Below are 15,446 nucleotides of genomic sequence, written 5' to 3'. Positions count from 1 at the left end.
TTAAACTCCTAGTGCAGCAGGACAGCTTAAAATAAACCATCTTCCTACGCATCTGCCTTGGTCCTTCCTTTTGCCTAGGATACTATGACTATTCACCATGGTTTCTTCCTTTCTGCTTCTAAAACTGAGCACAATTCAAACAAGTAACTTGTTTATCAGCCACCCTACTTTTGAATGCTGTAATACCAAGACTGCCTTCCTAAACAGGGTGGAGATACTTGCAGGTCCTGGGGGTGGGCTGGAAATCCAGGCTGGATACTACTGAGATGTTCAGCATCATCTTTATAAGTGGTCCTCTGTGGAGAGGAGGTGACTTAGGGGATCTTGCTTTCTAGTAAAACTAAATCAACCCGGCTTATGTCTTACAGGCAAAGAGCCAAGTCTGATCTTCACTAATCGAAGAGACATCAGGAAGATTGGCCTAGAGAGGAAGGAATATATCCAACTTGTAGAACAACTAAGAAACACGGTGGCCCTCGATGCTGACATCGCTGCTCAGAAGCTATTTTGGGCTGACCTAAGTCAAAAAGCCATCTTCAGGTAACTTCCACTTGCATCCCTGATATCTGGACATATAAGTCACTGTCATCAGGTCTGTGGAAAGGATTGGAGTATGGGTGGCTCTTCTCTTGTCTGTGGCTCCAGTCTACCATCTACTCAGCTGGGAGTTTTAAATTCAACACTGTTTTTTTTTAAAGCTATTAAATGATCATCAGCTATACCTTTGATAATCATTGATCATGATGTAAAAGGTGACTATGCCTGCGTATGACATTAGAATCTCTCCCCTTTGGTAGTTGTCAACTGACTTTTCTTGCTACAAATAGAAATGATGTCGGCAGCTTTTCCTCAGTGGAAACCGTAGACCCAAGATGATGGCTCCTGAGTCGAATATCTCTTTTCTAATTTTGCTGGACTCTGAGCGCCTGTCTAGAGTTCATATCTACAACTAGATAAGCTACAGTATTACTAATTTTCCATCCCCAAGAGACATGGCTGAATAATTTTGGTGCTGAGCGATGGGGTTCCTAGAGTCCTTTCAGAGTAAAGTCCTTGAACATTTTGTAATCAGAAAAGTCCATTCTCCAGGGTCCTATGGTGACAACTTTTAAATTTCTTGTGACCTATTCTGTTTCAGTGCCTCAATTGATGACAAGGTTGGTAGACATTTTAAAATGATCGACAATGTCTATAATCCTGCAGCCATTGCTGTTGATTGGGTGTACAAGACCATCTACTGGACTGATGCGGCTTCTAAGACTATTTCAGTAGCTACCCTAGATGGAGCCAAGAGGAAGTTCCTGTTTAACTCTGACTTGCGAGAGCCTGCCTCCATAGCTGTGGATCCGTTGTCTGGGTTTGTAGTCTATGTTGTCTTTCACTTAGCCTTTTGGGTGCTAGCCACAAAGATCGAGAGCTTTTCTCATACAGAGCTCACTCATCATAAGAGTTCCCCGGAACAGAATTAGTTGGTTCAAGACATCAATGACAGTGTTCAATCCCTAGCCCCTCCCATTTTTCTCCTTTATGCCCCCCCCCCATTAATTCTCTTTCTTCCCTGATCTCATGTCTCTATTCTCCTCTCTCTCCCTCCTTCTCTCTCTCCCCTCACTCACACACAATTTATCTTTATAAAATCTAGTATCTCTAAGTAGGAGAAAAGAGGTGATGTTTGTTTTTGGCATCTGTCTGTGCTTAATATGATCACCTACAGTTGCCTCCATTTTCCTGAAAATGACAAAATTTCTTCTTCTCTATGGCTATATAAAATTCCATTGTGTACACGGTAAACTTGAATGAAAATATCCTCTTGAAACCAATCGTGATACATAATGAATGTATATGAATAAAAAAAATGTCGTAAGTGGCAATATATGGAACAGCCCTGGGCAGCTCTGTGTGTGATGGGCCTTCCCAATCTCGCTCGTTCTTAGCCAGCTGTTTGATGACATTGGTAATACTTTAGATTTCATGTAGTACAAAAACCAAAAGCTATGTCTGAACCCTTTGCCCACCCAACTTCCATATATGTGTGTGTGTGTGTGTGTGTGTGTGTGTGAGAGAGAGAGAGAGAGAGAGAGAGAGAGAGAGAGAGAGAGAGAGAGAGAGAGAGAGAGATGGGTTGGTTAGCGCTCTGCTCTGGGTGCTCAAATCTAGGACTTGCAGGAAATACTTGGATTTGCATAATCCTATCCTCTCAAGGCTTCTATCTAAGAAATGCAAATTATGTGAAAGTTCATTTGAGAGGAAGAGACCTTTGTCAAAATGTTTCACTGAGGCAGGCTGCTTAGATAGTTGACTGCAGCGATCACAATTGGTTCCTATGAAACATCATTAGAACATAATCCCCAAGCTCTTCCCATAAAGCTTATGGGAAAAGACCTCCTTCGTGGTTGTGAAAGAATGTGTCTTTCAAAAAAAATGGTACTTTCGGCTGATAGTTACATATCAGATCAACAGAGACCAAGATGACTATGACTTGGAAATTATATGATTGCCTCCTCTGGTCCTGAGGAGTAGACCCAGAGCCTCACACGTAGTAGGCCAAATGTTCTACACTGAGCTGTGCCTCCAATCCTTGTGAATTCCTACTGTTAAGTTTAATTTACTCAAAACAGTATTAGAGCCTTAAGCATCAGCATTTATCTCAAGAATCTCAAGCTTAAGATTTTTCTGCCCATTCTTGAAGCTTTTGTTCTAAGGTACAACTTTATTCCTTCTAATCCATTAAGGCACTTTTCTGATTTCACTTTTCCCAGCTTTGTTTACTGGTCAGACTGGGGTGAGCCAGCTAAAATAGAAAAAGCAGGAATGAATGGATTTGATAGACGTCCACTGGTGACAGAGGACATCCAATGGCCTAATGGAATTACACTGGGTATGTATGTCCTTCCCTGTCACTGACTAGTTAACTACCTTCATAGTTTTTAAATGCATGCCCATTATAAATTTGAAATGATTCTTCTAGTTCCACCTATAGCAGAAACTTTGGGCGAGAGTAGCTAAACAAACATGGTGGACTTAACAAATTGTGAGTGCCAGGATGGATGGCTTGTCATCTAGTTTGTCTAATATGCAACAGAAACTCAGGGAATCTTGGATCTTTGGGCTTCTCATATGGAGCACTGTAGGCATGGGTGCTTTGCTTTTTCTGGGTGGTAACTTGTAACTGTTTCTTTCTGAATTATCTGGGAAGAAATAACAAAATACAAGCCTTCTCTCTCCAAGTAGCATATCCTGAGTCAATGACTTTGAGAGTCTTAGAAATCCCGTTGATCCCCACAGAGAGAATGCACACACATATTCTTTTGGTGGCCTCGCAAGTATTATAGTGTCCTCATTAAGTACTCCTAATAGAGAGGAAACCATAAAGTAGAATAGATTCTTTGAGTATTTTAAATAGAAACCAGAGCAGCAATAGCTCATATCATGTCAATTATTTTCCTGCCTAGACCTTGTCAAAAGCCGCCTCTACTGGCTGGATTCCAAGTTGCACATGCTCTCTAGTGTGGACCTGAATGGTCAAGATCGTAGGATAGTGCTCAAATCTCTGGAGTTCCTAGCTCATCCTCTTGCGCTCACCATATTTGAGGTAAGACTCATGCCTCATGTCTATGTGGACACTTTTGGAGCAGTTCTAGAGAAAGGAGAAGTAAACCTTTACCTAAAGCCTTTACCTAAAAGCCTGGTATACATTAGACACTATGTCCTTAAAACCTGGTATATATTAAACTAGATGCTAAGTCCACAAAGAACTTGCATCTCTTACCCTTTGTACTCTGTGTTCCTAAGAATCTTTCAGTAACCTTGCCCCATTAAATGTCAAGTAAATCATGATAACCTTAGCTCTTGATTTGTTGCCAGTCTTGGGTCTACATGCTAACTGTAGGGTTCTGTTTTAGGATCGTGTCTACTGGATAGATGGAGAAAATGAAGCAGTATATGGTGCCAATAAATTCACTGGGTCAGAGCTGGCCACACTAGTGAACAATCTCAATGATGCCCAAGACATCATTGTCTACCATGAACTCGTCCAGCCATCAGGTAACATGAAGGTGCCCACTCCTTAATGACCATCCTAAAGGAGTAGTATGATCTTGAATTTACTACTTCCTGGTTCCTTAGCAACTCAACTCCCTTTAAAACGGAACCTTTGTCCTCTTGAACCCTAGGCCCAACTACAAACTTGATACCTGATATCTCCTTCCAGCCATCTTAAAGAAATGGCTTCAGAGTCAGCTCTTAGCTCCTTCCAACCCCTAGTGGCATAGCTTTCATCTACATCTTCTGGTTCTTCCTTGTTAAGCCTGTTGTACCAGTTTCCATGGTAACCTTCAGGCAACAGATACTACTCATAATTAGTTATCTAAGTTTGCTGTACTGAAGTAACACAAATTGGATGCCTAAAACAGAAATTTACTGTCTCTCAATCTGGAAACTAAGAGTATATAATCAAGGTGTTGGTACATTGGTTCCTTTTGGAGACTTGCAGGAAGGCTCGATTTCTCTCTTCTTGACTAGAAGATGGCCATTTCTCAGCATCTATTCACATCTTCTTTTGGTACATGCTTGTATCCATAGTTCATCTTCTGTGAAGGACACTGGATACTTGGGGTTTAGACCTTCCCTAATGACTTCTGTCAATACCATATCTGCAACTAAGGTCACATTCTAAGATATTGTCAGTTAGGACTTCAATGTGCAAATTTTATGGAGAGACACAACTTCATCTTTAATACCTTTTTCTCCATGCTGGGCAGTGGTGGCGCATGCCTATAATCCTAGCACTTGGGAGGCAGAGGCAGGTGGATTTCTGAGTTCAAGGCCAGCCTCGTCTACAGAGTGAGTTCCAGGACAGCCAGGGCTACACAGAGAAACCCTGTCTCGAAAAACCAAAAAAAAAAAAAAACCTTTTTTCTCCACTATGACACATCTTATATAGGATTTAGCAAGTTATCAACTGTTCAACTGTATCTAGTCATGTTTTCTCTCGCCTGGAACACCAGCTTGTCTATCTAATGACACCCTCACACCTCTCTCTGGCTGAGTTTCTTTATACTTTGTAGGAGTGAGCCAATATAAAGCCAGGGAATTATGATTTGTCTCCTTCTTCTGAGTCTTTGCTCTGAGCTTTGAATAAACAGTGTGAGCCAGGCCTGGTCTCTCACCATCCTTCATATCTACCCATCGAAGGCATAACTCTTTCTTACTCTACTTCCAAGAAGCCCCTGAATTAGTTATCTTTAGAGTGTACTTCAAGTACATTGGTTGAAACCCATTCAACACCAGCAATACCCATTCTTCATTGATGTTAGTCTCACTTGAAGAACTGATAGAGTAGATAAACTTAAGCTCCACAGAGACTCCAGGTAGTTAACACTCCAGTGCTTATTTTTAAATGACTTTTTTTCCCCAACTAGGTAAAAATTGGTGCGAAGATGATATGGAGAATGGAGGATGTGAATATCTCTGCCTGCCAGCACCACAGATCAATGACCACTCTCCAAAATATACCTGTTCCTGTCCCAATGGCTACAATCTCGAAGAAAATGGACGACAGTGTCAAAGTAAGGTTTTCAGAATTTCAACCACAAGCAAGACATGAATGAGCACTGTAAGACACCAGCTACAATGTACCTGGATTTTAGAGACTCTGTTGTGGCTCACCTTTGAAACTGATTTCAGAATAAGTGATTAGGTGTTATGTTTGTATGGTAGGCATTCATTCTATCTGTGCTTTGGGCCTCACTTGTAATCCATTTCAACGTCGATTGAGTTTAGAAGGGACAAAAGTGTTAATGTACCACTTGCTAACTTGTACCCATTGCTCTATAATAGCCCCTGAGCTAGTCAATAGTTAGCTAATTAAAGTCTTCCATAGAGGGCTAAACAAATATACTGGAGGCACTTGGGTAAGGAGGCCACGGTTCCAGGACACTTACTGGCCTCAGTCGATCACACAAGTTTAAACTCATAAACACCCTGAACTTGAATGTTAATAGTCTATTCTCGGGGTTTTGATTAAGAAGCAAACTGAACTTGCTGATTGTAAGCAAGGAGCTCACGTAGTGATGTCTTAATTAGCCTCATTATGTAGTACCATAATAAGCACTTAGTTTTCTTAGAAAATAGGTACAAGACCCCCTGGTGTGCATAGCACACTAGAGTAGTTTTGAGAACATTTGTGGAAATTTCAGGAGCTTGGGGCTTTGTTTAGAGGAATCCATTTGTCTTAATCTTTCTGAGTTGTCAAATTACACATGCTGACTGCCCTGCCCAACATTTCCTACATTTTTGGATTTTTGCACAAAGCTGGCTATTTCTCTCCATTCAGATATGTCCATTTTACAAGTTAATTCTGCAACAGATGGTCTTTTTTACCTGGAGTAAATATAACCTTTCAGAGTGGCTTCTCTGAACTACACAGTCAGCAACTCAGAAACCTTGGCCTTAACCAGGTTCTTGGTTTTTATAATCCAGGTACTTCAACTCCTGTGACTTACAGTGAGACAAAAGATATCAACACAACAGATATTCTTCGAACTAGTGCACTGGTTCCTGGAGGTATTGGGTCCAGCCCTGCAAAATGTTAATCGCAACTAACTGCCGCTTAAATAATTAATGCAGCTTTTAACTACTGGTTCTGCCCCAACTGGCGACTTGTGCCTAAAGTCCAAAGATTTAGACCCTGCATATCCTGGATTTCTCTTGACTTATTTAAACCTACAGGTTTAATGTATCTCAAATAATTCTAAGCCTAAGGTCTTCTGATATCTAATTATAATGGATGCTAGAAATCAATATTAAGTACAAAGGTCTGAGGATCTCTACCTAATCAGTAGATGTCTAAGTCTTAATTCAAATCTTTATAGACTGATTCCTTATATGTCCTTGTAGGGATCAATGTGACCACAGCAGTATCAGAAGTCAGTGTTCCCCCAAAAGGGACTTCAGCTGCCTGGGCCATCCTTCCCCTCTGTAAGTAAATTTGCTTCTCATATAGATATTATGGACAGTTTTAGTTGTCTCCAGACACCTCCCAGTGGTCTCTTTTGTTGTCATAACATGTGAGACACTGACTGCCATTTACCTTCTCACCTACCTGGCACCTACTCTTCAGTGTCATCTTTCCCTTGATGGAGAATATCTATTAGTTGTCTACAAGGTCTTATGGTCTGTTGAACTTGCTAATCTTGCTTATCCCTATTTAGAGAAAAGCTCTTAAATAAGAGTTTTATTCTAGTCCCATTTGTTGTATACAGTCATTCACAAAGAGGAGTGGCACAAAGGGTCAGATGTTTTTTGAACGAGCTGTAGAATTCATGAAGGCTAATTAAAAGTAGATAAGTATTTTCAAACTCGAGGAAAAGAATCCCTAAAGATACTTTCAGGCATGTGAATGTGAAGGCGCCTTGCTTTAATGTCTCCTTTGACCTAGCTTACTGGTTGACCTAACACACCAGAACCACTTAACTAGCAGGCCAAAGGCTTCTGTAATTTTTATGTAGCTGGCCTAGGGTTGGGGTTCAGGACTCTATACTTCCCTGGGTGCACTTTCCCTCACCACCACCACCCCCAGTGCCAAAAATTCATATAACCACTGGGCTGAATTTATTTCAAGACTTTGTCTCACCTATATTCCAACTTCTAGATATCCAAGCTCCCTAAAACAGGGAACTCTTTTTAGTGTTAATTACCACAGATCCATACACATTAGACTTTACTTAGTTACCTCTGATTTTTTTTTATCAGTGCTCTTAGTGATGGCAGCAGTAGGTGGCTACTTGATGTGGAGGAATTGGCAGCATAAGAACATGAAGAGCATGAACTTTGACAATCCCGTGTACTTGAAGACCACTGAAGAGGACCTGTCAATAGACATTGGTAGACACAGCGCTTCTGTAGGACACACATACCCAGCAGTAAGTGTGCTTTGTCTGTATTCATTGGCTGGACATCAGCTGCTTCTACGGAGACTAGAATCACCAGCTGTGGCTACCTGGGCTGGGAAGGATCATTAAGTCCCAGACATGTTATCCACTGACTGCATATTAAACACTAAATGTCTGGCCCACTTAGAACAGTCAGTTAATAAGCATCTCACCCACAGAGGAACGGGAGGTAAGTCCTACCTGACCTTATTTTAGATTATAGAAATGGCATGTGAACAGTGTATGAACCAACTAGCTCCTTTTTAAACTTCAGTTCCTTGATACTGGGTACCTAAAGGTAAATCAGTGTGGACATAGGAGAATTGTGGATAGGAGAGTTGACTGAAAGTCAATAGTTTGAGTAAGATTCAATTAGCCAAAAGTAATAAGTGCTTTCCTTGGAGAGGTGCTCCATCCCACCCAGGAGAGCAACCACAGCAATCATTTGTTCTTCTGCTAGGAACCCAAGTCCGTATTTGACCTCCACTTCAGGACCAATGTGAATGAAATATGCTGAACAGGAACAGTGTCCTTGCATGCTCTCCAGTGGAACAAGGAATAGTGTTTAGATCATATTGTATGTCTTTTCACATTTGTCTTTAAGAGTTCTAGTCCTTAAACAGAATTAGTCACACTTTTTTTTCCTACCAATTAGGTACAGATTAAATATCCCTCATTTAAAATACTTGGAGCCAGAAGTGTTCAGACTTGTAGTTCTTTTTTTAAATGGAGACATGGATTTTGAAGTTTTTGCATACATAAAAAGTTTGAACACAAAATCCATTTGTTCATATATTCTTATATACATACATATGCCTATGATTCTTTATACAATATTTTGTTTATGTTCATTTTTACCACAACTAATAACATAAGATTAGATGTGGAATTTTCCTTTTATAGTGTCATGCTAATACTCAGAAATTTTCAGACTTGGGAGGCCCCTTTTTTTTTATTCGATATATTTTTTATTTACATTTCAAATGATTTCCCCTTTTCTAGCCCCCCACTCCCCGAAAGTCCTGTAAGCCCCCTTCTCTCTCCCTGTCCTCCCACCCACCCCTTCCCACTTTCCCGTTCTGGTTTTGCCGAATACTGCTTCACTGAGTCTTTCCAGAACAAGGGGCCACTCCTCCTTTCTTCTTGTACCTCATTTGATGTGTGGAGTTTCAGATTTTCAGCTTGAGGACACAAACAACAACTTATGTGTGTGACCTTCAACTCTTTGGGTCTTTAAATAGCCAACTCAAAAGCAAAGTCCACTTTGTTGAGTGGTTAACAATAACCACCAAGCTCACCAGAACCTTTTTCTTCTCTGCAGATATCAGTTGTAAGCACAGATGATGATCTGGCTTGAGTTCTGGACAAGTCTGATCTGTGAGTTCTACACCAATAACACCCCACTCTGGAATGGTCACAGAGCCAGCGCTGAAGTCTCTTTTCTTCCTCCCATCTGGAAGAACATCAAGATATCTTTTTGTGGATCAAGTTTGTGTACTTGATCATTTTTATATTACTTTTGTAAATATTCTTGGCCACATTCTACTTGAGCTTTGGATGTGGTTACCAAGTATCTGTAACCCTTGAATCCCTAGACAGTATTGCCATCTCTGGCCAAATATGCACTTTCCCTAGAAAGCCATATTCCAGCAATGAACTTTGTGCTATAGTGACTCCCACCTGTACATACATTGTATAGGCCACCTGTACATATCCCAGAGAACAATCACTATTCTTAAGCACTTTGAAGATATTTCTATGTAAATTATTGTAAACTTTTTCAATGGTTGGGACAATGGCAATAGGATAAAACGGGTTACTAAGATGAAATTGCCAAAAAAAAAAAAATTTGTAACTAATTTTGTACGTATGAATGAAATCTTTGACCTCTGTAGAGGTTTGCAAAGACTGACTTCAAACTACTGTACATTTTTTTTCAAATGCTAAAAAATTAAACCAAGCAGCTTAACCATGGTTTTGATTATTCCTCTAAGATGAGCTTCTGGGAATAGTAGCACCAAATGTCCTGGACATCTAAGCTATAGTTAGTTCTTGATATTGTATACCTAAGCCCATAACTGAGCTAGTATCTTTAACAACTAAGAACTAGCTAACCATTAAGTACCATTTAATATTCGTTCCCCCAAATCTATCACTTCCTTCTTTCCTTCCTTCCTTTCTTTCTTTGCTGGCCTCAAGCTTGTAATGCTCCTGCCTCAGCCTTTCTACTTCTAGAATTACATGTCTTCACCACTACATCCTGCCCATGTACTTTTTATTTTATAAATGTCACTGTCTTCCCAGAATTCCTTTCTTTAACAGAATTCTTTTTCTTACTTTTTTCTCCACAATCGAGAAACACATGCCAAGATTCTCCTGAGTTTTCTTGCTTTGTTGTCCATGTTGTTTTGTTATTTGTAGGTTAAAGACAAGTGCCTTCTATGGCATGGGAAAGGGCTTTATTCTTATAAGAGTCTGGCCTTTCTCAACCATGAAGATGAGTAGGAAGGATACTGGGAAGCTTCGCTGAAGAATCTAAGTTGCAGTTCTTAGCCTGTCCCAGGAACAGCAGCATGGGCTGCTAGGAACTTAACAGAAATGAGAACTCTTGGTTCTCATCCCAAACCTACTTAATCAGAAACCCTAGAAATACAGACCAGGAAACAGTTTTCACAAATTCTTCATATACTTTGGATATAACATAAAGTTTGACAAAAGCTATTCCGATGTGACTTTTTATGGAGGGTATAACTGTAATGTGTTGAAAATTGTCAGTGTGGTAGCATCAAACATGTAGACATGGTCTTTCTGTGGAGAATTTGTGAAACTTTGTGTAAAGGACAGACAAGGAGTTGGAGAAGAAAAAGTGGTACTGTGCCAAGGGAAGATTTTTGTGAGTTTTCCATCACATTGGCCATCGCATCCTGACTCAAGACTCATGATTCCTGGAAGTGAAGAAAGATACAAAGCTTAAAACACAGACAAGATACTCTGACTCTACCATGACGTGGTCACTGTAAAAAGTTGCTGGTTCCCTGGGATGAAATGACTGAGCCAGCATCTGAAATAGTCAAGGTCATATCATTATTTTTTTTAAAAACCTTGTCTCTTCTGTAAAAATCCAATATTAGGTAGAACTTACTGTAATTTGAAAGTCACAAAGTCATTTATAAAAATGAAGTACTTAAATATTGACCAAGTATTATTAAGTATTGCTAGAGTAGCTAGTTATCTGCTGAGACTGCTAATTGAATTCAATGTATAATAGTTCACAAGGGATAAGAACCCTGGCCTTTATCACCCAAACAAGACCTTAAGAACTCTATATGAGATGGGTTGACATAAGTTGTTGAGTCTCTAGAGCATCAGTTTTCAACTTGTGGGTTGCAACCCCTTTGAGGGTGGGGGACCACATAACAGATATGCTGAATATCAGAAATTTCAATTATGATTTATAATAATATCAAATTTATAGTTATGAAATAGTAATGAAGTAATCTTATGCTTGGGGGTCACCACAACATGAGGAACTATATTAAAGACTCATGGCATTAGGAAGGTTGAGAACCATTGCTCTAGGGCTCAGCGTATTCGATAATTCCTTAAGGGGTAAAATATGAAATATCAAATCCTAAAAAGGATATTTATCATTAAAATAGCTTACCATGAGGCAACTGTAAGTGGAACATCTGGGGACTTGAGAAATAGCTGCTAAGTATAGAAAAAAAATAACAGATTTGTGGACCCTGGTAAAGAAATTCAGCTGAGTCTCAGTCCAAAATTTTAAGAGGTTGATGCAAGCTGCATACTCTTTAAGATGCAGGCCTCATATATCACCAGGTCCCTTAGCATACTCTAACAGCTACTCTGAAGATGTGGCATCATTTGTGAGTCTTTGGATCTGGGTAAATAGGGAACAAAACTAGTTCTTTGAGGCTTTAACTTGGGCTTGCCTCGATTCCTTTTATTATTGGAAGTCAGATATCCCCCAAAAAGAAAGGATGGGTTTCTATTTGGCTGTGCTTGGGGGCAAAGTCAGATGGGCAGCTGGGTACCTGTTTAGAGCTCTACACATTGTCGATAGCACATGCTTCTCTGTCCCAGGTGTCCTAGTATGGGCAAATTACTAAGCATCTCTGTAGGATGGAGATGATAGGAATTCACTGGGGAGATGGCATGATATAGCAGTGGAATCCAGGCAGGCAGGTTTTAAACAGCTCAATTACTGACCAGTTAAAAGACTCACTTTTCAGTCAAGAACTCTGTAGAAATCTGAGACCCACCCAAATCCTAGCTTTTAACTGTCTTCACTCCACCCCAAAGATGCAAGTGAACTTCCTGTGCATGGCATAGCTAAAGAGAACTGATTTCCTAGCATTCTTCCCTAGTAAAATCTTTCCCAATAGAACAGAGTATGTTCCCTTAAACCAAATGAACATCACACTGCTTTCTTTTTCCTGTGGCAAAAGAAACAAATTTTATATATAAAAAAAAAACCATACACCCTTTTGCTTACCTAATTTCAAGAACAACAACAACAACAAAAATATGCTACTCCTGATCCAGATGTTGTACCCTTCATTTATAAATCCAGTGTTTTGTCCTCTTTGGAAAGACTGAGAACTGTGTGCTGATTTCATCCGTATTCAAACTTGGCAAATTCCAGAAATGGAAAAAAGTCCACGAGAGTGTCTTGCTTTTGAGGATAAAGGGAAATGGCTTTGAAGATGAGACAGTCTTTGTGGGGTTTGTTGTTGGTTTTTGTTTGTTTACTTGGTTTTTCTCACATCTAGCATAGAGGTCTCCAGCTCACAAGACTTTCATGGAAAGGATAATAATCATGTTTGTAGAAATCTCATTCCCAGTGTCCTTTTCTGATGGAAAGTTGACTATAAGTTTTTTGTCCTAAGGACTAGGGACTCCTAAGTTGCGAGTTGTGGTTGGAGGTCCCATCTCTTTACAGTGTCACTTCAATCTGTTTAGTGTTTCTGAGCCTGGTTCCTTCAAGACACAGGAATGAAGTGGAGCCACAGACACAGAGTTTCCCTGTTGTGTGTATGTGCTGACCCTGAGATAAGTGTAAGACAGGAAGAGTGCGGGGAGTATGGGCTCGGTAGTTAACTCTGGGATATCTCAAGGATGACTTTCTTTTTGGCTGTGCTCGGGGGTAAAGTCAGATGGGCAGCTGGGTAACTGTTTAGAGCTCTACACATTGTCGATAGCACATGCTTCTCTGTCCCAGGTGTCCTAGTATGGGCAAATTACTAAGCATCTCTGTAGGATGGAGATGATAGGAATTCTCTGGGGTGATAGCATGATAAAGCATGGTGGAATCCAAGAGCTCAGCACAATGTCCAGCAACTGGTGTGTATGGGCAAATGTTCCAACTATGACTGTCAGTGTGTGTTGTTACACAGCCCAGGAACTGGTAAGTGCCCTCACCAGAGAGCATGGCAGGAAGCTTTACTCAGTGAGTAGCAATGGCACTGGGCCCTGATACACTCGTTTGCCATCGCACCATTCAGGAAGGATCTCAAGTCATACAGGTGAAAATCCTTAAAGACGCTATGATTTGAACCCTGGAGTCACAGCTGGTCTGAAACAAGTATTAGAACCTCCAGAGTGTTTAATTGGCTATTGAAGTGTTTTTAATGACCCTTCAGTTCTTACAATATGTTTAACATTGTGCTAAATAAGTGCTCTTCTGGATTTTATTAGAGTTTCTCAGAAACCCTAATAGGCAAGTATTATCTTGGTTTTGCAGATGTGAAAGCTTAGACTATGAACCATATGATATTCCAAACCAAATAAGCTTGCTGCCATGGTCTAGGGAGAGGGTACTGTCATGGGCAAATGTTACATTGGATATCACATTGTATATTTGCTGAGTCTCTTTCCTATAGGTTTGCTGAGCATGGCTGCAGTTTCTCTGATATTATAGATTTCCTACCTAACCAGGTGCCCAGAACTAAAACGCCAGCAGCGTGGCATCAGAATATCACAACATGACTTCACGATGCCAGAATCCTTTTTACTTGAGCACTTGAGTAGAAATAGGAATAGCTTTAAAGAAAAAGACAGATTCCCTAAAGAAATTTGGAGATATGACATCACTCCCTAGCAGAGCATATTAGAAGAAAGCAAGCTACCATACAATAATTTTCAGTTTCTAAGACAGCCAAGTGGAGAACTCATCACAAGAGACAGGAAATGTGGCTTGTTCATAGAATGATGGTACTGTGACTTCAAAACTTGAGTGTTCAAATCTTGAGTGTTCAGGAATCTGCCGGGACACTGGGCAGTTTCTCAATTTATGTGTACACTTGGAGAGAAAAGAATGTATTTGAACAAAATGACTGGCTTTCACAAAAATGTCTTGCCTCTTTTGAACACTACACTTGATGCTAGAAGTATGGCTTAAGAACACGTGATGCCTCGGGAGACCTATGCACACACCAGACTGCCATCTTAGTACCGCCACTCTTGTAAAGGCACATATTGGAACACATCCAGTCCTGCTGACGTGTAGATAATTATTTTTCTCTAAATGAACTGTACATTTATCTTAAATAAAAATTTATTTTTGAGATGACTGTTTCAAGTCTACTTTTTCTAGAGACCTTCTTGGGAGAACATTGGCTCATATTGTCCTTCATTTCTCATTTGAATAAGGATCACACAGAAAGAAAACAAGAATCATCCAGACCTGAACTGGTCAGGCTAAGATGACTCCTGTCTTGCCACCCTGAAAAGGACAGTAGTGTCTTACCACAAGGAGCAGTGTCTTAGTCACCCCCTCACAATTTTTACTTGACCATCTGAGTAGAAATAGGAATAGCTTTAAAAGAAAAAGACAGATTCCCTAAAGAAATTTGGAGATATCACATCACTCCCTAGCAGAGCATATTAGAAGATAGCAAGCTACCATACAATAATTTTCACTTTCCAAGGCAGCCAAGTGGAGAACTCATCACAGGAGACAGGAAATAAGGCTTGTTCATAGAATGATGGTACTATGACTTCAAAACTGATCTCGAGTGTTCTAGAATCTACGGGGGCCACTGGGCAGTTTCTCAATTTATGTGTACACTTGGAGAGAAAAGCATGTCTTCCTCTCCCTATCCCTCTTCCCTTGAATGAAACAAAGTCAATGCTATATTCCAGAAGGACTGTTGGACCAGCTCTTCCTCACAGATTAGGCCACCCTGACTGAAAGGATGATGCTCCAAAATGAGAGATGAGACAGGCACTGAGAAGCAGGGAACCATTCCTGAAATGCCAGCCTTTCATCAGTTCTCCCAAGGTTTATTGGAATTGGTTCATGATAAGAGTAAATCTTCCTGAACCTTAGAATTATTCTATATGACACTCTTCTAAGAAATAGACTTTGAGTGTTTGAATTACACTGGCTGCAAACTGAGTTCAGAGGGAGCCAATTGGAAGATAGGGAAACTCCAAACAGGAAGACAGGAAGGGTCAGGAAGAAAGGAAGGGGGTGGGGACAAGCAAGGGGTA

At 40.3% G+C, this 15,446-nt stretch overlaps 1 protein-coding gene across 3 annotated transcripts in view; it reads left to right on the top strand.

Annotated features, from left to right (window-relative positions):
* Positions 1–14,518, top strand: part of Vldlr (very low density lipoprotein receptor) — a 39,759-nt gene extending 25,241 nt beyond the window's left edge. For 2 of the 3 annotated variants that reach the window (XM_052187805.1, XM_052187802.1), the window contains 10 exons: positions 369–540; positions 1,139–1,357; positions 2,760–2,878; positions 3,453–3,592; positions 3,903–4,044; positions 5,421–5,567; positions 6,481–6,564; positions 6,898–6,978; positions 7,753–7,922; positions 9,253–14,518. In XM_052187805.1, the coding sequence (XP_052043765.1) occupies positions 369–540; positions 1,139–1,357; positions 2,760–2,878; positions 3,453–3,592; positions 3,903–4,044; positions 5,421–5,567; positions 6,481–6,564; positions 6,898–6,978; positions 7,753–7,922; positions 9,253–9,288 (1,310 nt within the window). In that variant the 3' untranslated portion in view covers positions 9,289–14,518. The remainder of the gene's footprint in view (positions 1–368; positions 541–1,138; positions 1,358–2,759; positions 2,879–3,452; positions 3,593–3,902; positions 4,045–5,420; positions 5,568–6,480; positions 6,565–6,897; positions 6,979–7,752; positions 7,923–9,252) is intronic. The other variant, XM_052187813.1, reaches the window with a different exon arrangement.
* The last annotated feature ends 928 nt before the right edge of the window (positions 14,519–15,446 follow it).

Source organism: Apodemus sylvaticus, chromosome 1, assembly GCF_947179515.1.
Source record: "Apodemus sylvaticus chromosome 1, mApoSyl1.1, whole genome shotgun sequence".
NCBI classification, from domain to species: domain Eukaryota; kingdom Metazoa; phylum Chordata; class Mammalia; order Rodentia; family Muridae; genus Apodemus; species Apodemus sylvaticus.
Note: the sequence above shows the minus strand (reverse complement) of the source record. Positions and strands in the feature narration are given on the sequence as shown.